The following is a 25,922-nucleotide window of genomic DNA, read 5'->3' as shown; positions in this document are numbered from 1 at the left end:
GTCATGAACCCTGAGAGAAGGAAGCAGTTTTTCCTGCCTGCTTGCTTGTCCCCCATTGTGAAATTCTAATAAATTGAATGGCCCACCATTTTCTGGATCCACAGTTCTTTTATTGTCTGCCTGAAATCAGTGAGAACCTGCATGGCTGCAACCACCAATCTTACGTCTAGCATAGTCAGCAGGATCTGGATCAGATTTGTATGGAGCTGCCAACACCCTTGATGGGTGGGATAGAGAAGTGGTCATTGCTTTCCAGTGTATGGGTCCCCATGCTTCTCATTTTGGGGGCTATGGGCTAGGTGTTTTTTCCAACCCTGCAAGAGGAAATGAATAGCTCTGTGCGAGAGTCTGCCTGAGGTCAAAGCTACAGGATAAGCTGCAGACCAAGAAGCAACAACTCCATGAGCTGTAACAGTCGCTGGAGAAAGAGCTGCAGATCCAAAAACTGCAGATTAGGCTGCAGGCTGAGAACCAGCAACAGCTTAAACTGAAGCAAGCACTGGAGAATGAGGCTGACAGCTCTTGAAAGCTGCAGTGTGAGATGCTGGGTAAACACCAACAGCATCTGGAACTGGAGCAATCTCTGGAGAAGGAGTTACAGGTTCATGAGCTTCATTTTGCCCTGGAAGCTGAACACTGTCACCGACAGTTGGTTGAGAAACAGGCCAAGAGCCAGCAGCCACAGGAGCTGAAATGGTCGCCAAAGAAGGAGCAGCATTCATGCCAGCGGAGTGGCTCTGTGTTGGTGAGAGCAGATATTTCTGACTCTTCTGAGGAGATTTGGGCTGAAGCTGCCATCCACAGACTCAGAACCCAGTCAGTGGTCACCTAGAAGGCAAAAACCCAGCAGCCAAGAGTCCCTCAGGGGCAGCCACAGCCCCCTCCGCAGGTGGTGGAGCACTCTGTGGCCCGTCCTTACACCCGGGTAGAATTGATGGAGTTGGGGGTGCATTTCAGGCAGAAACCCACTGAGCCCCTGGTGACCTGGTTGCTGCAGTTATGGGACATAGGAGTGGATGGTATTATGCTCTCCAGAACAGAGATGGAGAAATTGGCCACCATTACCATGCATTCCTCCTTAAGGCAGTGACTTTAGAACTGCCATGACAACCCAGGAAACCATACCCTATTAGAATGGGTAATGGCTGCCACTTGTACAGTTTGGCAGAATGCTGGAGACTTTCCAGGAGCACTGAGTAGGTGGCATTGCTATAGTGAGCTAGTAAAGGTCCTTTGGGAAGTAGGTATGAAGAAGGCTGCTTTCAACCTGAGGTCCTGTGGGCCAGATGAGGAAGTATTTACAGCATGAATGAGGGAACTTATTCTCTGCAATGCCCCAACAGCCCTTTTGGGGTCACTAGTAGCTATCTTGGGTCCCCTATAGGATCCCACATAGATTGTAGCATATTTGGGGGAGCTGGAGGCAGCACAGGATCATCAAGCAGTGAGGGCTGCTGCCCATGCTACCCCCCTCGACTAACAAGGTGGGCCTGTAAAGGTTACCCTAACACAGATGTGGGCAGATTTGATTGTGGCTGGGGCAGATAGGGAGAAATTAGATGGCAAGTTAAATAAAGTTCTTTTGGAGCTTTGGCAGCAGCTTGAGCCACAATAGAGTAGTTCCAGCTGCTGAAAAAGCAGATGCTGCTGGCAGCTGCCAGGAAAATGGCTGGTGTTCAGGTTGCATGGTTGCAAGATTACATATTGGAGACAGCTGTGGGAGAGGAGGATCCTCCCCAAGACCCATTGGTCCAGTTTGAATAAGGGGAAAGCCAAGAGACCTGCTTAACAAGGATGGGCGGGGAGGCCTGAGGCCCCATGTGAAATTGGCAATCTATTGATCACTTTCTAATGTGCAGCCGGTGTTGCCATAAGAAAAGAATAGGTGCTTTTATTTTGCTGTAGCAGCAGCAAAAGATAAGAGAACTATCAAGGCAGCACAAGCCTTGAATGTGTTTGACCCCGCCACATCTTGTAAGCCTGCTAAGAGGTTTGGATGGGGCTTAAGGCAATGGACAGAGCACTTATGGAAAGGCACTGAAGTCCGTTAATAAAGAGCTGTATGCTGTAATGGACCTTTACCTTTGTGATTTGCATAGACAGCTGGGCTGTTTATTGTGAACTGATCATTGAGCAGTATAATGGACTCTTGGACTGCAACCAGATGGAGGTACCGGCTCTCTTGTTGAATGGATATGCTGCTTTTGGACAGTATGAGAGACCCTGATGGGAAGGGTCCAGCTCTTGTGGAAGTCCTCCTGCACTGTGAAGCTGCCCCCATCCAGTTGTAGAGACACACCAAAGAGACTTTACAGTTTCCATGGACACAGCCCCAGACTATATAGGCCCTCCCCCCTACAGTGGGGTAGGGGTCTAGAGATGGGCCTCCAGTTAGCACCTTGGGCAGAGTGCTCAGGGAGACTTTGTGAAGGGCACCTTTGTAATTATTGTAATTCTATAACTTGTGCTGTTGCTGTAGTCTGTTTGTTTATGTAATGTATCTCACTCCTCACACAGGGATCATCGTGGAAGATACCCGTTATGTAGATTGTGAAGCGAGCAACCCTAAAGGAGTGGAATGTTGGGCAAACAAGTGTGTTAGGTTTGCTTGCTTGTACTTTGCCTGATTGGTACATGAGCAGGAGGCAGCACCACGTGTGTATAGTCTATGTAAGGCTGCAGGTCCTTGCAGATTGTAGATTATAGATTACCTGCCACCATTGGGAGGGGCTGTTTTTGCTATAGTTTGCTGGAGAAGGTATTTCCTGGTCTGTTTGCTCGTCAACCCTGAGAGATGGAAGTGGTTTTCCCTGCCTGATTGCTTACCCACCATTGCAAGACTCTAACAAACTGAATGGCCCACCATTTTCCAGCTTCACAGTTCCTTTACCATCTGCTAGAATTCAATGTGAATCTGCATGGCCACAACCACCAGCCTTACAAGGCCACAAAGGTCAATGATGTGCTCACCAGAATCAGTCTTTGGAGATCTGCTTTAACAATGACCTGGGGACAGCTGCTTTCTCATAGTGAGAGCTCTATCCAAGTAAGGACCACAACAGAAATTGGATAAGAGACCCTGGTTCCTTTCCAGCTCTCTCCTCCCTACTCTGACACGTGGTAGAGAAAACGAACTAGGAAAAAGGAGCAGGAAAGGTGTGAAGAGGGACCATTCTCCACGCTCCTCGTAGCTGCAGGGTCCTGGGTCCACACAATTTGGACCCAGGTAGGCTAGCCTCTCTAGGTAAGCTAGCCTTGAGGAGGAGAGAAAAGCAGGAATCAGAGATAAACTTGACCTCTGGAACAACAGAAAGTTATTTGTAAGCTATGGGAACTTCTTGGATGTCTGAAGAAAGTGGAAAAATAGTTTTCAACAGCACATGGTTAAAGGCAATGATTAGAAAAAGTAAAACCACTTCATTTTGTTCCTCACTGTGTACAGACTCTCCAGTAAGCCAAAGGGAATAGATTTGACAGATATTTAAAATGTGCAATAGATCCAACTTAATCAATTTGTTATAAAGGGGAAAAGAAAGATAAATGATGACTTCTGAGTTAATAGTCTGAATTATGTTCTGAGCTTTAAAAAAATAAACAATCTAAACTTTTCTTCTCTGGGCACAACTCATCTCTATAAGAATGGATTATTATTTTTTGGGGGGGGTAGTTTTAAATCTTGTTTTCATCACAGGCTCCCTTGAGAATCTGAGGAAAGTTATATACTATCGCTGCAAAAATGCACCCCAGAATTTTTCATCCAAATTCATGTAAAATAGGCACATTAATGTAAGAAGCTGATTTGAAGGAAAAGATAGAGTGTAGTTCTGGATATATTAAGTTTGATGCCTCTGTAACAAAATCTTATAGGAATATTCTTCAGAACAAGGCAAATCAGTGTAAGTGTTCATTTGGAGGGCTATTTTGTTTTTTTAATTACAAGCATGTCATACCCAGCTATGACAAAGAGAGAGCATCCTTCTCACCCTTTTTCAAAGCCTGAAAGTAATGAGGTTTTTCAGAGACTTAGAACAAAATGTTCTGCAGTTCCTTCAGGTTGCTTGCAGTGATGCTCAGAGCGGGGATGAGGTCCATTAATTAAAGGCACTCCTGCACTTCCGCTTTCTCTCGCTTTCTAAAGGCTGTCACACATGTCGTTCTAACTCACCTCACCTCTTCCTTCCAGCTAAACTGCATCTAAAAGCATGAGGACAGCACAGCCCTCCTGGACTGTGGATTGCCCGTAGCTGTTAAAATACCTACTGATCAAGTTACGGAGGATGAATTTGTCTCATTTCCATCGTCTACAGGAAACGTGTCCTTTCTTGTTACCCTTGAGCTTCTATGTCTGTTTGTTTCTGTTGTAGTTCAGAGCTGCCACCAAATATGTGATCTTATGCAAAGCTTTCTTTGGATGTTTACTTTGAGCCCATGTATAGTAGCCGAAAGTGCAATACCAATTTTAGAATCCAGCCGGACTAGTCTAAAAAACTGGTAGATATTTTAGTACTCTTTGCCTCCTTTTCTTTCTCTTTCTATATCAAACAAGTGTGATAATATATCCTGAAATCTCTGTAAGGATTAAAATAGATAAAATATTAAATGAGTTTTGTATAGAGCCTGGAAAATTGTAGAGGCATACAAATAATATAAAAACATACTTGACCAGGTGGTGGCAGAGTAGATAGAACATTGGCCTGGGATGAAGGGGACTCAGGTTTGAAACCCCACGGTCGCCGGCTTGAGTGTGGGTTCACCCAGATTGAGCATGGGGTCTCTGGCTTGAGCGTGGGATCAAAGACATGACCCCATGCTAGTTGGCTTGAGCTCAAAGGTCACTGGCTTGAGCCCAAAGTTCGCTGGCTTGAAACCCAAGGTTGTTGGCTTGAGCCCAAGGTCACTGGTTTGAGTAAAGGGGTCACTGGCTTAGCTGAAGTCCCCCAGTCAAGGCACATATGAGAAAGCAATCAATGAATGACTAAGGTGCCACAATGAAAACTTGATGCTTCTCATTTCTCTCCCTTTCTGTCTGTCCCAATCTGTGCCTCTCTCTGTCTCTGTCTCTCCAACTAAAAGATTATATATATAATTTTATAATTCTATTTATATAAAATTCTTTAAATGCAAACTTACTATAGTGACAGAAAGGAGAGTAATAGCTGCCTAGTGATAAGGGTGGGGCTTAAGAGGGCTCGGGAGGGAGAACGCAAAGGAACACAGAGATGCTTTGGATGTGATATGTAATTGACTGTCTTGACTATGGAATGGTTATATAACTATATCCATATCTGAGAACTTTTCAATAAATTATACACTTTAAACATGTGAGTTTATAATATGACTATCATACTATAATAAAGCTGTAAAACATAGGTAGCTTTCAATTATGCTTAGAATAAAGATGGAATGTTTCCCAAAATATACTATATTCTTTATGGTCTCTCCTCCAGGCTACCTCTCCAGTCTTATTTTGGGCCACTCCCTAGCCCCTCCATATGCTGTCATCATCATTGACCTTTTTGTTCTTCAAGGTTTTGTTGTCCTTCTCACCTTAAGGCCTTTACAAATTCTAGTCCCTCTTCTTTCCACACTGTGCCTAGTTTACTCTCTCTCTCATCCCTCAGTTCTCAGCTCAATATTATTCCCCTCGGAAAAGATTTATCCAACACCGTAAATAGTTGATGTTTCTGTACATGATCTGACACTCTCTCCTTTTTTCTTTATAAATCTGTCACAAATTTTATTTATACTTTTGAATAAATTTTCAATTAATATTTATTACATACCATTAAAATAGAATAACTTACATATATTATCTAGTTAATCCTTTTTAAAGAACAGTTAGATATAATTACGATAGTTTTGTATATAAGGAAAGAGATTAACTTTGCTTAAGATCACATACATACTAGTTAAAGTGATTTGAACCCAATCTTTTCCAATTTCAAAGCACATGGTCTTAGTTAATGACAAATAATTCTGTGACATAATGTCCACCATGTTATGATACCAGAAAGAAATCTAATACGGAAGTCAGAGCAAAATCTCTAAATAATATGGCAGGAGGTAAAAGGAGGTACTTGCAGGCAAGTAATGAGTGTACTTGGAAAGATCTAAACTAGATTGTGCAGTGTCTGACAGGTAAGCCAAACCTGGAAAACATGGAAATGGAGGATCCAGAAAATTGTCCTGAAATTTGGAAATCAAAATCGGCATAATAAAATTAGCATTGAATCCTTGCAAGATAGGGGTAGGCACAACGTCGTACTAGGTAGACTATGGTACTAGGCAGATTCACAAAATAGAGATTCACTGATTTAGTGCAAGATGAGACTGAAGATATCTCCAGGTCTAGGCAAAAACTCACAGATAAATTAGGAGATAAGAATACACTAAGCATAACTTGATACTGAATGCTGGAATGCTGGTTTGTATTTCTAAGACCTCTCCTTTCCCCCAACAGACCTTCACTTCATCACTCCCTTACCTCTCTACTCCAAGGTCAAGGCTATCTCCGCAGAATTAATTCCCAAATCTAAAAATTTCAAATATGGGAATTACATGGTAATGATAGCAGAGAGGAAAAGATAGATAGAAGCAGGAAATTGCATGAAAATATTTATTTAGTAATTAGGTATGCAATAGCCAGGCATTATATAATGTAAATCATAGTCATTGTGTAATTAATTTTTTCTTTGCTAAGTTAAAAAAAATGAGCTCATCTGATAAGTATGTGATGTATGAATGAATAGACAGGTTTTTGGCTAAGTGACATTGCCACTTGACAGATAAAAAACATTATGATACTTAAAATTCTTTATCCCCCAGTGTATCAGTGGCCTGAAGTTCAGGAGCGTTCAAAAACTATCTTTAAAAGGAGAACATAATAGATTGTCTGCTGTCAATGAAAAAAGACTTATCTTAAATCAAAGGCTGAAATACTGCCAGTATCTAAGATATATTTATTTCTTTAACGGGGGTAAATTTTAAACCAAACTTTTCACTTCCTTTATTGGAATTTACACCAGTCAGCAAAATCCAGATATTTTCAAGATATTGACTATCTGCACAAATTATAGTAATTTTACTAATATTCAAAAGTTTGCATTCTCCCAAGAGAATGCTTATTTATTTACAAAAAGTATAATTTTTGCTTTTAAATATATCCTTTTTTGTAGCATTGTATTTTGGGGATTAAAATAGAATGAATACATTATATTTCATTTGTATGGAAAATGAGCACTATTTAAATAAATGAACAGATATTTATATTCTGTGAGTAAATTATATAACTCTTGAGGTCATTGTTTTCCAAATGTCTCATTAGTATCCCTCCTAGATATAAATTACAAAATAAAGTTAGCTATTCTAGTTCACTTTGCTTCTAAATTTGTCTCCATTCTATGTGTGGTAAATCAAGCTTGATCTATATTAAAAACAATTTGATGTTTTTAATCTGATATCTTTATTGATGAAAATATCTAAGTACAAATTCATAAGCAATATTCAGCAACCTAGAATCTAATCCTATTGTTACAAAAAGTTCAGTCATCTCAATAACTGTCAGTTCTGGGTGATTGGCAAGATTGAATACACATTTTAAAATAACGTAAAAGATGTTGACTGAACAGATTTGAGCCTTCATTGTATCTTAAATAGTTCAATATTATCATATTGCTGTGGAACAAACTATTATTTTCAGGACTAAGAGGATCCAATTTTAGGATTTGAGTTCAGTGGAGTCACTGGGTCTTACCAAAAGCAGTACAGTCTCTTATTCACTCTTTGCTAAAAGAAGTTAGTCCAAATGGAGCCAATGGAAACAGGATTATTTCACAGAGTCAGAGGGAAACACATTTTTGTGTCCTAAGCATAGGTGGAGGGCCTGAGGCATAGTGGTAAGATTTATTGGAGCAAAAACGAAGGACTACCCCAAGGCTCCCAATTTCTTATCCAGGACTAGGTGGTTCAGGTCAGTCTGGCTGACAAAGAAGCCCTATGCCATGTCTGCTGAGCTTGAGTGCCCACCAGGAGGGTCCAGCCCCAGAACTGTGATGCTGTCACCCTGGGCTCCAGTAGTCCAGGATAGTCTCGGCTCTGGCCATGCTGTGCGCTGTGCACTGCTAAGGGGAGAGGACATTCAAACCTGACCTTCGTTAAGCTTCTATTATGTGTATCTCCTTGCATTTGCAAGAGAGCAGGCTTTCTTTCAAATTAAACGATCTTCTTACTAATTCTTCGTGAGCTTGTGCTAAGCCCTTCCACTATCCTTATCCAGTCCCTTTCTTGGATATTCTGGGGGTTCCATGCCCTTATTCTATACAGTTTTTTTTCCAGACTTTTCCAGCCTAGACTCTTCCCCTTTAGTCACCATGTTGGCTATACTGCTTCTGCCTCAAAGTTACCTCTCGCCATCTAGCCTCTGTGTATGCCTCAGCACAGGAGGGTTCCCTTTCTGTTTCTCCCTCTCCCTTAACCCTGGCTAACTGGTCAGTTGTCCTCAAGGAGATTAGAAAGCTAATCTTTCATGTCCACTGGAGGTATGGAGGACGTTAATATCTGTGGTGGGCCTTGGCTGGATAGGTCAGTTAGTTAGTGTGTCGTCCCAAAGTGCAGAGGTCGGTACATAGAGGAACAGATTAATGTTCCTCTCTCTCTCCCCCCCTTTTTTTTCTCTAAAAAATAAAATAAATTAAAAAAAAATTTTAAACCCTTGGAGCAATGTGGCTATCCCCTGCAGTGTCTGGAAGCTACCACTTAATCAGGCTTAGCCAATTTAGCCACCTTCTCTTATATTAATAACTAACTAGCTGCCTACTGTAACACAGACTCTAATGGCCTATTAAATAAAACTACTACAATCACTTCTATTATGTTTCAGATCGCTTGAGTAGGTTGATGCACCAGTGAAATATATATTTCAGGCACTTAGAGGACAGAAAAGGACATAAATACTGATTAAATTTAGATCTGTATATTTCTAGAATGATGACTATATAGGAGAAGACGATAATCCTAAATGTCAACCTCATTTTCACTGAACTTCTAAAAATTTTTAATAATGCTGTAATTTTTCACCTTCATATAAGACTCAAGGTCCATTTTTAACAAAGGTCTCAAAAGAGCCCAAATGCAAACTCAGGTATCACGTTTTTATGCTTAAAAAGTGCAGCGCGAGCAGCGTCGGTATCGGGTCTCAGGTCTCGTTTTCACACCCTTGCTGCAGGAGTGGCGCCTCTGCAGTGCCATCATAAATCATCTCCTGGCTGTGTACAATTAATTTTATGTTCTACATTTGTCCTTCTCTGTGTTTTTATGCTGTTTCTTTTTTTTGTATTTGATTTTTGAGGTCATTCATAGTTTGAGGTCAGATACCCAAGTTTAATATTAAAATATTGCAAGGTGATACTATAGTGCAAGTTTTGGGGCAGGTCACCTTTATCCACAAGTTTTAAAATTAACTGTCAAAAAGGGTGTCCAAAGAACAATAATAACCTGTAACTTCCTAACCCTTTTAAATATGAGTAAATATTAAGTAGGTTTATTGTGTAATTTCTTAAAGGGTAAAACATTTCTACTATCACTGTGTGTTTTCCCAGCGATCCTGTATCTTTTTTTATTATTACCTTGGAAGTGGTTTCAGACTTCATCAGAGTTTCTTACTACTTAGCTGATTTTCAGTAAAGCAAGAAAAAAAAATCCTTTTTTAATAATTTTCAGAATAGCTATTCTTCCAGACGGGAATCTGCGGATCTTAAATGCTTCTAAATCAGATGAGGGAAAGTACGTTTGCCGAGGGGAAAATGTGTTTGGTTCTGCTGAAATCATAGCTTCGGTATCTGTAAAAGGTAAGAAAATGTGACTAAATATTTCATAAGCATAATTTCATGGCCTTCTCAAAGAGTAAATAGATATAATATGCATGTTTACGTGTCTGTGCGCATGTGTGTGCATGCTCCTGTTGATGAAATACATTGTAAAAATAGAACTAGCACAGCTAAATTGTCCCTTCCCATTATTTAAGGGAACATAAAGAAATGGAATGCCTGGTTGGTAGAAATTTAAATATTTTTCTTTGAGCAAAAAAATGTAAGAGGTTAAAGATAGCTTTCTGAAGTTTTAGTTAGTGTCTCAAATTTTAAAAGTTTGCTAACAATATAAAAATATTTTCCTCTACCAAGATTAATTTTAGCATTCATCAGTTATGTTGCTGTATTACCACTTCAGCAGAGGATTTGGGGTAGGGGACATGACCGTGATGTGTTAGAGAGTACATCAGAGGAGCTGATATACCAGAGCTGCTCTTTGATGTCTGCATCAATGGAATTTTTTATTTCATGTTATTTTGAATATTAAAAATATTGCTGCTTAAATGTTTCTGTTAGTTTTCTATGTCTAAAGTGAACTAGATTTTAAGCCTAGAACCTTTGAGACTCCATGTCACTGTTTAATACTAAAAAAATTATAAATCTCTTTGATAGGCAAGGGAATATTTTCCATAATTATACCATATACTTAATTAAGTTTTTCATTTAGTGCATGTGTTTTATAGTGAATCGTATTTTGGCCATAAAAATATAAAAAATGTTAGTTTGTCTTTTTCTTTAGAAATAGAAAAGTAGAATAGCCAACAAACACTCTGATATTTTAGAGGAGAGGCAAACATCAGTGGAAGGAACATTATTTACAGCGTACATCACAGAGATTAAACTTAGTTTTCTACTTTCAGTCTGTGTCTTACTCCTTCTGTGTGCTAAGCAATGAGGCAATGCTAGATCCAGAGGTTTAATTTATCATTACAAAATGTTTTCCGTTAATCACAAATTATATGGAATATTTACTTGGAATGTTCTAATTCGTTTGAACTACAGTATATGTGATTTTCTTCTCTGATGAAGCCAGAATTTAGCTACCACACAAAATATCTGACTTCTAAAATATTAATATTGATAGCAGCATTCCTTTCTTGGAATCATAGGAAGGATGTGGCATATTAAAGAATCTATGGGGGGTTAAGAATGGTACCTTATCAGATTATGCTATTGTCAACAATAGAGCTAGAATAGGAAAATTGGGCTAATTGTTAATCATTTGTATCAATCTTTGTCAGGTATTTACAATCAGTAATTCACTTAGGAAAAAAGACAATATCAAAATCCTATCTTCATTTACTTTATTCAAAATAACACATCATATTGCAGTTATTTGATTACTATCTTTTAAAAAATTTGTTTTCAATTACGGTTGACATACAATGTTATATTTGTTTCAGATGTACAGTACAGTAGTTAGATATTTACATAACTTACACAGTTAATCATTATCTTTTTTTTTCTTTTTTTGCATTTTTCTGAAGCTGGAAATGGGGAGGCAGTCAGACTCCCGCATGTGCCCGACCAGGATCCACCCGGCACACTCACCAAGGGGCGATGCTCTGCCCATCTGGGGCGTTGCTCTGCTGCATCCAGAGCCATTCTAGCACCTAGGCAGAGACCACAGAGCCATCCTCAGTGCCTGGGCCATCTTTGCTCCAATGGAGCCTTGGCCACAGGAAGGGAAGAGAGAGACAGAGAGGAAGGAGAGGGGGAGGGTTGGAGAAGCAGTTGGGTGCCTTTCCTGTGTGCCCTGGCCGGGAATCAAACCTAGGACTCCTGCACGCCAGGCCGACGCTCCACCACTGAGCCAACCGGCCAGGGCCATTAATCATTATCTTTAATAGCCCTTAGAAGTACAGCTTGTGTTAGCCTTTATTGGTTCAGAGTTGCTTTAAACCCTGTAAAAATGTATTTATTTTTTAAAAAATGTAACTGAATTATTAAGTAATTACACAACATTTTTTCTTAGAAATATTTTATTCAATATTTTGCCTTTTCAGGTCTTAGATTATTCACAATCTATCAAAAGTGATATTTTATAATCAGCCAGAGGGGCTTTTTCTATTTCTTTTATACTCAGAAGAGGGGTTACAGAGTGTAAAGCAAATACAAGGTGTTATAGTAGTAGTATTCTATCTCCATTAAAATAGTAATTTGAGGGGAGGTGATTCCTATTAACCACTAAAGAAGAGAATTTACCTGAATTCTTTCTCCCTAGAGATGGAGGTGTTTTTTTTTTTTTTATTGTAAAGGCCCTTTTATTTATACTTGATGATCCTTTTTTAAATTTTATTTTATTTTTTTAAAAGAGAGAGAGAGGGACAAATAGGGACAAACAAATAGAAAAGGAGAGAGATGAGAAGCATCAATTTTTCATTGCAGCTCCTTAGTTGTTTATTGATTGTTTTCTTATATGTGCCTTGACTGAGGAGCTACAGCAGAGTGAGTGACCCCTAGCTCAAGCCAGCAACCTTGGGCTTTAAGCCAGCAACCTTTGGGCTTAAGCCCGCGACCATTGGTCATCTCTATGATCCCATGCTCAAGCCAGCAACCCCTCACTCAAGCTGATGATCACTGAAGCTGGTGAACCCACACTCAAGCTGGATGAGCTTGTGCTCAAGCCATCAACCTCAGGATTTTGAACCTGGGTCCTCCACATCCCAGTCCGATGTTCTCTCCACTGTGCCACTGCCTGGTCAGGCTATACTTGATGATCCTTGAAGGTAGACAAGGAGGCTATAGCTTCTCTTTCTAATTTTCCTCATTCTAGAATGCCAAATGTTGTTTCCAGTTACATAGTCTCTCGTCTTTTTGTTCAAGTGGAATTCTTAATAGGAACAGGGACTTTTAAATCATCACTACCTTGAAGAAGCATAGTAAAATGTTCTAGTGTAGAAAAATGTAATAGTTTAATTAATAAGAGTTTTCTGAAGGATGAATATCTGAAACAATTTTATAATATAGATTCCTTAATTTTTCCTTTATTATTTAAAATATAGAATTCAGGGAAATACTACATGTTATACTAACAAATGCATTTTTATTTCTATAGAACCTACAAGAATAGAACTTACTCCCAAAAGGACAGAGTTAACAGTGGGAGAAAGCATTGTTCTCAATTGTAAAGCAATTCACGATGCTAGTTTGGATGTCACTTTCTACTGGACACTAAAAGGACAACCTATTGATTTTGAAAAAGAAGGTGGACATTTTGAAAGCATCAGGGCCGTAAGTTAATACACTTTTATTTTTTGAGTAATAATAATTTTAGAAATTTAACTTCAAATGTGAAAACTTTCTTATCTATAAAATACTAAGGAAACATCGGGGAAAAAATCAGTTTTATTTAAATAAGTAAGTTTTTTCAATATCTTATATCAGGTCAAACGTAAAATAATAATTATTTTAAACCCCTCAGTATGAAATTGGTAATACCTTCCTCTGCAAGCCTGGTTTACTTGCCACTTTTACTGACTTTATTAATATTGTTGATATTTCCACGTTACTTCTCAAAAGTTAGGTTGCTACATAAAATGACTAGTGTTATTTAAAGTATCTTAACAGTCATTATGAAATAACCTGCCTGTCCTACTTATCCAAAAATGATAATTTTGGGAGATTTTTAAATTTCTCATAGGCTGTAGAGCTAAACATGTAAACCATAGTTAGAAAGGCACATTAGCTTTACATAAACACTAACAGGCATAATCATTTCTTGTCCACCAAATATTTTATTTGCAATATCTTCTTTTATTTTACATATCTACATGGCAATCAACTAAATGGGTGGGAGCTCTTTGGAAAATCCTACAGACCCATCACAGTGTCTGAATCCAACAGAGAAGTGAAAACACCTCTTTCTCCCAGTCTTATTTATCACATGAAAGAGTAACACGACAGAGGAAGAGAGAGAAAGGAGGATGGAATTAGGGTGGCAGAAAGAGATCTGGGCTGCAATATCCCATCTATCTTTGTAAAAAAGAAGAATCCACATGCAATGTATGCCTACAAATCCAATTTAAAATGCTGTCACATGCTTATTAACATCAGTTTATTTTTCTCTGTATACTTTGGGAAACTCTGGAAAACCACAGCTATAATGAGCACAAACAGAAAACTCAGTTTGGCTTGAATTTTTTTGTAAAGATAATGTGATACAGAGGAAAAAGTCCTCCACCCAAAGTCAGAAACTTTCTGGATCATTTTCCAGTTCAATACCTAATCAGCTGTGTAACAAAAAGCTAATGAACTACTTGACCTACATGAGCATTCATCTCAGAGAAACAGAGTGAACAAGTTCAACCAGATAATTTTAAGATCCTTGCTCACTTTAAAATTGGATAAATTTAGATTTAAAGGAGTAAAATATGAACACTCTTTGATACATTTCCAAATGTCTGCAATATTAAACATTTTTTTCAAATTAATTCTTTCATCCTGATTTATTTTGCAATAAATTGGAGACACTATATAAATAAGAAACAATTACCAACGGCATTGTTCACATCTCATTAAATAAATTAATTTCAATTATTAATGGTTATGTTCTATGTAAAATATTTAGCTCAGATTAAATTAAACTCATTTTTCTCTAATTTGTGAGTTTCCTTTTATTTTCTTTCACCTTGAGCTAATAATTTCTTCAAGTTTGTGAACAAATTTTATGCCATTACGTCATGAACAAAACAGAATCAATAAAAAAAAAAAAAGTGGCCCTGGCCGGTTGGCTCAGTGGTAGAGCATCGGCCTGGCGTGCAGGAGTTCCGGGTTCCATTCCTGGCCAGGGCACACAGGAGAAGCGCCCATCTGCTTCTCCACCCCTCCCCCTCTCCTTTCTCTCTGTTTCTCTTTTCCCCTCCCACAGCCAAGGCTCCATTGGAGCAAAATTGGCCTGGGCACTAAGGATGGCTCCATGGCCTTCGCCTCAGGCATTAGAATGGCTCCAATTGCAGCGGAGCAACACCCCAGATGGGCAGAGCATCGCCCCTGATAGGCATGCCAGGTGGATCCTGATCGGGCGCATGCGGGAGCCTGTCTCTCTGCTTCCCCACTTCTCACTTCAGAAAAAAATAAATAAATAAAAATAATAAAAAGTGATACAAAAATACTACATTTGAAAACAGAACATTTACCATCAAAATTATCTTCTCAGGATTAACATTTATTTTAACTGGTCAGATTTATAAAGTAAAAGTATCTTTAAAATGAACAGTGGTTTTTCTTTATATTAACAGGACCCCTCTTTATTTTAGAATACTAATAAAGAAATTAATGGTCATGGTCAAATGATAATGAATTCTTGTTTTTTATCTTAGACATTACCCATTTAGCTTAATGTCATTCATTTCTATCAATACCTTTACTCCCTTTCATAGAGTTGGCAGTTAATGGTACCTGCTATATTCCTCTTTACATATATGCTGTTCTTGCCCTTGTGAAGTAAAAATTTTATTTTTTACTTCCTGGTAATCCAGGAAGCTATGTTAAAATTAGACTCAGATTGGGGACAGTGATATTAAAGTACAGAATAGAAAATAAAAACAAGTTATCATATTGAGAAGTTTAAAAATATTTAAGTTTTGGGTAATTCAGGATCTACCAATTTTAGTATATTTAAAATAATTAATAGAAATATGTATGTACTATAAAAATTGGAAGCTTCAAAACTGCAAGGTGTAAAGAAATTATCTATCCCTTTCTCCTCAATTTCTTCAGATACTGAGTGGGTCCTGGATGGCTTCAAGGACATGCACTGACAAGAATTCCATTGTCTGACATTGAAAAGGCAGAAAGTTAGAAGGGAAGGCATTCTGCCTCCCTCCTGTCCTTCTCCTTATGAAATAAAATGTCTGAGAAATTATATGTTTTAGGGGAAGGAATGAAAGTGCTATGTGGAAGGGAGATTTGAGAAGGCCTCTGGACTTGTGGAAGCCTTCTGTGTGAGAGGCCAATTGAAGACTCTAGGAACAAGGGGGCAAGACAGGGTTCTCAAGAGAGCCAAGTGGGTGACCTGTGGCCTCCTCTGAGTTTCCAAGGGGAGCCATTGAAGAGTCTTTTGGGGTTCTAGGCTGGCCCAGCAGGGTAAGAAAGCCAAGCAAAATTCAGGGACTTAAGCAGCAGTAGAGTGTGCTTTTGACTGGAGCCCTCTCTAGATTAAATGCCCTGGTGACTATATGAAGGTGAGTCAGAGAGAAAATAGGGCATACTTTTAAAGCACATTAACAGCACGGAGTGTCAAATGAATCAACCAAATCTCTGACAAAGAAAAAAGGAAAGAAAGATATCAATGATATTGATATTTAGCATCCAGCAGATGTCAAAATATAGCTTAATAGAGTTCTCTACCTTTCCACTTAGTTGTACTGGTATCTTTTATACACAGCCTTTGGTGTATAGATAAAGCTCTGGGCAAATTTTTTTCTGTGTGGCTTTTATAACATCTCTATACAATGTACATTGTTATGTTTTAAATAAGAGTATTTTTGGACTTTATTTTCAAAAAGTGAATAGAAAAATAAATAATCACACCAACCTAGCAGTATACTGATTTGGAGTGAATTCATTAATGAAGCCGCTGTTAAAAAGGTCTAAGCAACCTATAGTATTAGTCCATAAACATTTGAGCCATTTCACCCAAATCATTTTTTGTGCAATGAATTAATTGAATGTGGCAAATAAGATTTTGATTTAAATTCAGTTTTATGAGCTAAGTGCTTTGAGGGATCCAAGTAGAAGACACAGCCCTTTAACCCTGGTTGGCAAACTGCGGCTCATGAGCCACATGCAGCTCTTTGGCCTGTTCAGTGTGGCTCTTCCACAAAATACCATGTGCAGGCGTGAACTCGATAAGGAATGTACCTGCCTATATAGTTTAAGTTTAAAAAATTTGTCTCTCAAAAGAAATCTCAATCGTTGTACTACTGATATTTGGCTCTGTTGACTAATGAGTTTGCTGACCACATACAATTTAAGGGGAGAGAACACATAGCCTGATAATCTGCTATAATGGTGCAATCACCAGAGAATTCTGTGCACATGGCTGCCAGGAGGAGTTGGTATGTGAACTGGACCTGGATAGGCAGGATTTTGCCAGGTAGCTATAAGAACAAATTGCATTTCAGACAGAGCGAGCAAGTTAAGCAAAGATAAAGAGGCAGAAGAGTTAGAGGGTGTTTGAGGAACAAGGAGAAACCAGTGGCCCTCACAGCATAGGGAGGGCACGTAGGAGGGAGACAATAAGTTAATATTTGTTGAGTACATTTAAAGGGAAGCAGCAGAGGTCTCATTAACAAGTAAAAGGCACCAATTTCTGAGCCATGGACTTGGGGTTGTATTTGTACTTCAGAAGGGAGTGATGTGATTCTGACTTGTTTTTTAGGAGATAATTCTGACAGCTATGTGGAGCTGAGATTGAATATTTTCTCTAGACTGGTCAAGCAGCAATGACAATGCAGAAGTTGACCATCATGGGCTTTGGCTCAAATAACCATCCTTTTATCAAATTTACAATAGTGTTTTTATATAAATGTTTCTGTTGGTCAGAAAGAGGTCTATGAGAACCTCTTAATATTATCAGGCTGTCTGAACAGCACCTGAGCATGGCCATGTGGCCCCAAAGCCACAGTCTTAATGGAAGACTAGTAATTCATTTTCCAGAGACTTGAAATCTCTAGTTACTTGAGATATAGGCTAGTTTTAATCTTTATAATGCCTAAAGAATAGTTACACTGAATATCATAGAAGCCTGAAATTTGCTCTGGGATTTTTTTGGCAGAGAAAAAAGTCAAACATTTGTGATCAGGATGGTCAGCTAAAGAACTACCCTCCCACTGAGAACTCTCCAAACATGCTGAATTAAAATAAAATAGGCAGTCAAATCAAAGTGCATTATTTGAGTGGTCCTTCAAAGTCTCTAGTTATAACAATTTACTTAGGAATTTAGAGTGGGAATATTTGACCTCATTTTTAAATGAGGAAACTGAAGCATAAGACTTTTCGAGTTACATGATTATTAAGTTGGGGTACCAAGATTAATACAGTGTGCTTTTTAAACTACATTGTGTTTATTCTCCTCTCTAAAGTAACCCTCTTCATATTCATAGACCATTATGTGTTCAGCCCTTGTCTATAAACTGTGGGACATAAAAACAGAAGTAAAATTTTGTCCCAGTCTTGAATAAATTTAAAGATTATATAGAACATTGATAATGAAAAAAATATGACCACAAAAACAATTACTAATTTATTACAGCCACATATTGGAGGCCAAAAAAGGAAAGAGATTAATGGGAATTATTAGCATTGTAGAGGAAGGTATAGAAAGGAGTCAATTAAGCATTACTGTATGCCAAGTACTCAGCAAAAAAATACTTATACAATAGCTCATCAATTTTTTTATAACTATTATATGATGTTATTGGGGGAAACAGTGTTACCTGACCTAGACCACAGAGGATGGATAGCATTACGATGGGAAAAGAATAAAGAGGAAGGCAGTCTAAGATGGGACAATATACTGTATTTTAGCATTGTGAGGGGTACTGAGGATTATTGAGTTTGTCCTAAATTGATATGTGGATTCTCTAGCAGTATCATGAGTTTCTGCTGTAACCTTTATAGTGATGAGGAACTCACTCCTCTGAAGTAGTCCATTCCATTGCCAACCAGATCTGAGTGTCAGAAAGTTGGAAAGTAGAAGTAATTGTGATAGTCCTTATATCAAGCATAGGAATCATAAAGGAACATGCTTGATTCATATCTATGAATTTTATACAGTAAATTATAAGGGGCCAGAATATAAACTCCTTAATAACTGAAGGATATTACTTCAGTTTAAAAGGTCTAGGCTATATCTGTTTTCCTGTTATGGTTACTTCCATTCTTAGTTTGTCTTATTCGGAATTAGCATCTATTTCTAAGAGTAAATGTCTCAGAATAAAAGATAGTAACTGCATAACTAGCACCATCCTCTTTCTTGGTGGATAACGGTTAATGTTTTTTAAATGAATAAAATTATTGGGCACACTGCCAGGGTGTACTGAAGCACAACGTTCTGAGGATCTTGCAAGAATCCTCTTCCACATGGGGGTAGCAGATAGGAGGAGTCTTGGAGGTACTTCATAGCTAAGCAGGAAGCATACCAAATAAGCAGATGATCAGTAACTCTAACAAAGGCACACTTCTCTTTGGCTCACTTTACTTTCAAGTAATGTGGCCTCTTGGACTCTTAGCCCTAACCTTTCCCTGACTGGCAAAGCAGTTGACTTTCCTCATCACATGGTTTTATGCTGCCTAGACCCTCGTCTTGCTCTGAATCCTGACAACCTGATAAATGGCCAACATTCTCTTCTCTGCTGTAATATTTTGACTTTCATTTATTTGCTTTATAACAGTTGTCTCCCAGTCTTTCACCTAACTTAACAGAAGTCACTCTTGTCATTTTAATAGGACTGACAAATAGAGGATCAACCAACCAAAGCTTAGGGGCTAAAAAGGAGAAAGGTTATCCTCAAGGGTTTAAAATTTTCAGATGATTCCAGGAAAGTGTGCCACATTCAGTTCCCCTGCCTGTCTGTGTTAGAGAATGTGCTTGCACCTACTAGATTCTCAAAGTAGCAAAAAAGAATGCCCATCTTTTTTTAGTATGTGTATGTATTGTGTCATTAAATGATTGACCACAATAGACCATCAAAATCTGTGATTCTGTAACATTTTATATATTAATGAAATAAGCTAAACTGTGAGGTCCCTAAAAGCAGAAACTAATATGCCATTTTATGTTTGATCACTTTGTTCTGTGAAGGTCCACAAAATAGCCACTCAGTCAATGTTTGTTGAATACACACACACACACACACACACACACACCACTTGATAATATGGAATTCTCTCAGGTTAGTCAACTACTGCATTATTTCAGAGGTTTTAATATAATTGAACACTGCATAAAATTCTGTTAAAACTCATTATTACAAAATAATTTATTTTCTTGCTTTCTTACACAAAATTGGATGTTGACTTCAGCACAGTTTGGAACTGACTGAAAGATGACTGCCTTCGATGACATCTGAGAAAGTCTATTACTGGCAGACTCATCCTAATTTTCTGGCAGTGCCATCTGAGTAACTTGTAGATCACAATACCTTCAGGATCATAGCTAGTTAGTAACACCATGTTGATTATCCACCTCCATTTTTACTCTAATTGGAAGAAGATCTCAAAAGCAAAATGTGAAGTCTTCTCTTCACTTTTGTGGTTTGTCAAATGCAGTAAAATCAAGTAATGCCTCCAAAGTTATCACGTATAAAAAGACAGGCTTAGCCATCCAAGCCATGCTTTGCTTACTTAAATATAGTACACCAAAACAAATCTTACATGTATGGTACTTACTATGGCAGGGATACAGAGCTTTTTTATTCATTTTGAAGCTCCATTTTTGATAAATATTTGATAGATGTTTATTTATATAGCATTATGGGTGATATGAAAGTTATTAGTTACTATGAAATGTTTTGTAGTGCAGAACTATAGGTTGACTGGTCAGTTGGTTGATTGGTTAGTTGGTTGATTTAGAGGGAAAAATAAAGATTTTTAATAAAGAAAAACAAATTTACTGTAGTTCGTGTTGGGAACAATCAGATCAATAGCCTGCCTGTGTTCTGTGATCTCTGAAGGGATAAAAGCATGATGCATCCAAGAGATTCTTCTCAGAGTCAGCTGGATGTTTCAGGATACTGGATTGGGAAAAGTGGGGGATGCGATATAGGAAACACTCCTGATCTCTCATTGGAACCTTTGCTTCCTAGGTTGTAAACTCGTAAATTAACAAGTGCTTATCTATCTAGGACTGCATGTTATTTTTTTCCTTCTGGAAGTTTTGTTTATCTCAAAAAATATTTTTCATATATATATATATATATATATATATATATATATATATATAAACTCAGACTGGGTTTTTATAATATTATAGTCTTTTTGCATTGGTTAGTTTTAATCCAACCAAAGGATGAACTGAATCTGGAATAAGGTGCTATTTCTTTGGAAATATAACCATTGGTAGGCCCAGAAGGTTTTCACAACTATTGTTATTATATTGACCATGAAGCCTATTGGTTTTATCTCAGTGATGTTTATTTAACCAAATTTTCACCTAACTAAGTCATTTTTAATAGTGAATTTCTTTTTTTTTTCTTTTCTATTTTTCTGAAGTTGGAAACAGGGAGGCAGTCAGACAGACTCCCGCATGCACCTGACAGGAATCCACCCGGCATGCCCACCAGGGGGCAATGCTCTGCCCATCTGAGGCGTTGCTCTGTTGCAACCAGAGCCATTCTAGCGCCTGAGGCAGAGGCCACAGAGCCATCCTCAGCGCCCGGGCCATCTTTGCTCCAATGGAGCCTTGGCTGCGGGAGGGGAAAAGAGAGACAGAGAGGAAGGAGAGGGGGAGGGGTGGAGAAGCAGATGGGCACCTCTCCTGTGTGCCCTGGCTGGGAATCAAACCCGGGACTCCAGCACACCAGGCCAATGCTCTACCACTGAGCCAAACGGCCAGGGCCTAATAGTGAATTTCTTACTTAGATTACAATATGACAGTTATTTTTATAAAACAGCACAAAATTTTCTAAATTACATCTGTATTAAATAGTTCAAAATACATAAATGAATAGGTATATAAAAGTATAATGTCAAGCCCACTATTTAACTTATAAAATTATAACTTTCCATTTGTATCAAGTGTTCAAGTCAAGTTACTGAAATGAGTATCTAAATTTTTTTCAGGGGGTAATTCTCATCTTTTTTAAAAATACCAATTTTTCCTACAATTAGTGTTTGCTTTTGTTTATTTCTTAAGAAGCTTCTATTCAAATTTTGATAATTTTTTTAAATACCTTTATTTCCTCTTTTAATGTAATCTTCTCTCTTCCATTGTTGATATTGATTTGTGGGTCTATTCAAATGAATTAAATTAGGAAAGATAACTAATTGTGTCAGTTTTAACTGGAGACACCAAAAGCCATTATAGTAGATGCTATGGTGTGTTACCCAGATTCCCTTTCCAAGACTAAGGCATTCCTCCCCCAAGCCACTAAGAGTATTTGGTGGCTGACAGCTTCAGGAGTCCCTTCCTGGGAATCACCTTCAGTTAATGAGAGCTGTCTCACCCAAGTTGTGCCTTAATATCGAGCCAGTGCCCAAGGATACGGGTAATGAATGCATAGGGATGATAATAAGGCCAAATCCCATGCCTCATACTAAAACAATTCTTAAGGGTCATCTCAGCTCCAGAGCTCCCTGTGGGAAAACCTGAAGCCTTTGTTGTGACTGCATCAGAGTTAAATACATTCTATGCTCAGTTCTACTTCCTTCATTCTACCCACAAATATTGATCTAGTGGCATGCCTCAATATAGTCTCTGACTTAAGACTATCTTTCTGAAACTCTGACCTAAGACAATCATTATGGCAAATGCCATCACTGAGAAAGCACTGAGAATAGGTATGAGTAATAATCAAAAATTATTAATAGCTTTCATTCATTGAATGCCTACTAGGTATTTGACAATGTGCTAAACTCTTCAAATGTTATTTCATTTACTTTACACAAATACCCTATGATGTAGGAATTGGTTTTGTTTTTGACAGAAGAAAAAGAAATTCAGAAAGAAACAACCTCCCCAAATTTAAATAATTGTTATATAGGAGAGTTAATATTCAAACTAGTTCTGAACCCCAGTATAACAGTGTCTTTCAATATTTACTATCAAAATTACAGCATATGTAGGACTATTTAGGAAGGTGACTTTTTAAATTTCCTACTTTCTCAGTAAGTCCAACATTAATATTATCATGTTGTGAACAATACAGATAAATATCCTTCATCCATTTTAGATTTTGTTGGCCAACTGTTCTGATTGCTGATAAGATTTTCATTTATCCATCAAAATCACTCACACCTCTAAAGTTTATCCTATGATTGTGTGGTTACATTTATATTATGCAACTTCTTTTTTCTTCCTAATATTTATAAATTTACTATTATGAGCAATCTTCTTGCCCTTTGCCAAAATATGTTTCTGTTATATATATTATGAGAAGCAACCCTACAAATCAAACCTTTCAACATTTACTTAATAACTTCAGAATAAATTTGAAAGTTTCATTATTTAATTAAGGCCTAAGCTAAAATATATAAATAGAATTTTCCATCATAAAGAGAACTTTTGCCCTTTCTCTTTCATCTGTATTATTTCATTTTAGTTCCACAACAATATTGTGAATCAGGAAAATTACATGTAAATGAAGAAACTGAGCCCAGGAAGAAAGATGGGTCAAGGGTCTTTCTGCCAAGGTTCTGAACAGCACAGACACACTCACTGAACAGCAAACATTATCATTTAAGCTTCTTTGAGCTTAAAACTTCACCACTATGAATGATATTCTAAATCTGGTTTGTTGTTTAAAGCAAAAATATAAAGATCTAAAAGTAGCTTTAATTTTTCACTGTGACATTGTGAAAACCAAAAACATAAAGAGATTGTTTCTTCTCTGCAGTCTCACCCTCTTTAGCTGGACAATGCAATCTATTTACCTCATTTACTTGAACACTATTAAAACATTAAAGTTATATGTTCTATAACACCAAATCAACAAATTGTTTTTTAAAGTCCTCCCCTAAAAGTTACTGAGAATGAGTTGAAAATCACCTTAAAATATCCTACTATGCTTGCCTTCAGATGTTCTGTGGGTGTATTTTTTATTACTTAAAGCTCAGTCTTCTGGCGGCTATAATTGCTTCATTTTATAGTGCCTGAACCCCTTTTAGTCTTTAGGAAAGCTTATTCAAACTGAACCCGAGGTACAATGCTACATTGCTTTGCCTGCTGGAGCTGAGGCCAAGTATGGACAATGCAAAAGTCGCAACTGTTCTTCTGAAGAAAATACTCAGTTCCCACATTGGAGACATTTAAAATTGTATCTTTTCTTACTGAGTATGTTATAGCGTTGTTGGTTCCACTTGAGGTTTTGGCCACAAAATTCAGTGTTCATTGAATTAGTAGGGTTTTGGATACTGTCTTTTTCCTCAACCTCAGTGCGCCTAACGCTTCCTTCCCTCCTTTCCCATCCCTCCACCAGAGCGAGTGTCAAGTTCTGTTAAAAACATTGCTTTATTATTTTCCTTTTAACCTTTACATTTCCAGAAATTAGGAACGTGCTTATTTTTCTGAACTCCACCCCAGTACCTGGTGCACATTAAAGACCAAATCAATATGTGTAGAGTTGATAAAGGAATAGGGTAAGGTAAGGGTATATGAACTTGAAACCAGCCATTTAGAGTACACAGGCCACTCAGAAACAAATATTGACTATCTAATCCAAGTTGCTGTTTGATTTTTTTGTTAACCAAGGAAAGTTTCTAATATATATTTTAATTATAAAGAATGTCAATGATCAGTAGCTTTATTCATTTTGCTTTACATGTAATTTAAATATTTTTAATATTGTGCTAAAAGTAATTAATTTTTCTGGAAATAACAATCAGAAGAGTTTTTAAAAAATTAAAATCTAAAATGAATTCTAGTTATTATGTTGAAGCAATGCTGATGTTTTATGATTTTTCTGTTATTTTACAAAGAATACCTTACATATATATATATATATCTATGAATCCAGGGGATATAATTTATCTTAGAGAGTTATGAAATGCATCATATAATAAAGCCCTTAAAACTGGAATTTTTACCTTGTAAGAATAATATATAAAAAAAATTCTTTTTTTTTCAGTTTTTGAAAGAAAGCTCTGGTAAATAAAAGACCATCCTAATAAAAGACCACATAAGGTTTAGGATTTTTATAAGCAAACATGGTTCCATTTTACATTTTGAAATACTATAGATATGTAAGTATTGTGTTTTAGACTGACTCCTATGTTATTTCCAAAGTGATTTTCAAAGGGCTAGGTTTTTGATAGGCCATTATTTGCAAGACATTTTTGAAATTCTACCTTTATTTTGCAATTTCTCTTTCTGCAACTGTTTTGTATTAAATTCTAAAGAGTGCCTAAGTGTATGATGTCTTTAGCTTTTCAAAATTCTCTAGTTTCTTTCATGGACTATTTTTATCATATTATAATATAAAAGTGGCTTTAGGAGTCTAGAATTAATAACTCAGTAGGCAGCCTCTCAAAGATGTTTTCTCTCTTGGAAAAGGAAGAAGAGGGAATTATAAGAATAACTATAGGGCTATCATTATGATTCACTTTATTTCTTCATCTGATATAGTAGAAAAGATCAATTTAGAGAATTTGAAAAGCATGACACCAGTTTTTAAATGAATATTTAATGACTTTATAGAGTATTTACCAGTATACAGTAGATGACTTCTGAAAATATCACAGTTCCACAAAGATTTATTGAGCACTTATACAGTAGACAGCTGTCCAGGAACTGAAGATTCTGTAGTATTCAGTAACACATTCTATGAAGGGTCTATGAATACAACTGAGACAGAATGCTGCCTCTTAGGAGCCTAGTCTCACAGAGAGACAGATTTATAAACTGATATGTGGCAAAAGCAATGGAAGAAATATGTTTAGAAACTCACTCCAAGTATGGACTCATCATCTAACCTGTAGAAGCAGAGCATACTTCTTAAACTAAGTAAGACCTGAGCCTATTCTTAAAGGAAAATAAAGACTATTGCAGACAAAGCAAGGAAAGGAAGAAGGGGAAATACATTTTAGGGAGAGATAAGGCATGCAGAAGATATGAAAGATACTGAGGTTTTGTCTATCATATCCCTCTAACAAACGGTGATCTTGCAGTTAAAGCAAACCTCATCTATTATAAAAGTAATTCTATTTTAAGAAAGCTTCTCCTATTACCTATTAAAGTTAAGTAAATGACCATGATTATGCTTGGTTCCAATTACAGCAAGTTATATATTCCTAACAAAAGTAAAGCTGCCAGATTTTTCTAAATTAAATTCAGGGATAAATTACATGTTGCTTAGCATAAGTATATGTGTTTTACATAAATTTACATGTTGCTTA

The 25,922-nt window shown here is 37.3% G+C and overlaps 1 protein-coding gene across 2 annotated transcripts in view; it reads left to right on the top strand.

Moving 5' to 3' along the window:
- CNTN5 (contactin 5) overlaps positions 1-25,922 on the top strand; it is a 1,332,234-nt gene that overhangs the window by 1,155,178 nt on the left and 151,134 nt on the right. For both annotated transcript variants that reach the window (XM_066253673.1, XM_066253671.1), the window contains 2 exons: positions 9,718-9,845; positions 12,925-13,100. In XM_066253673.1, the coding sequence (XP_066109770.1) occupies positions 9,718-9,845; positions 12,925-13,100 (304 nt within the window). The remainder of the gene's footprint in view (positions 1-9,717; positions 9,846-12,924; positions 13,101-25,922) is intronic.

This window comes from Saccopteryx bilineata, chromosome 1 (assembly GCF_036850765.1).
Source record: "Saccopteryx bilineata isolate mSacBil1 chromosome 1, mSacBil1_pri_phased_curated, whole genome shotgun sequence".
In the NCBI taxonomy this organism is placed as follows: Eukaryota; Metazoa; Chordata; class Mammalia; order Chiroptera; family Emballonuridae; genus Saccopteryx; species Saccopteryx bilineata.
The sequence above is the reverse complement of the archived record's forward strand: the minus strand, read 5'-3'. Positions and strand labels throughout refer to the sequence as shown.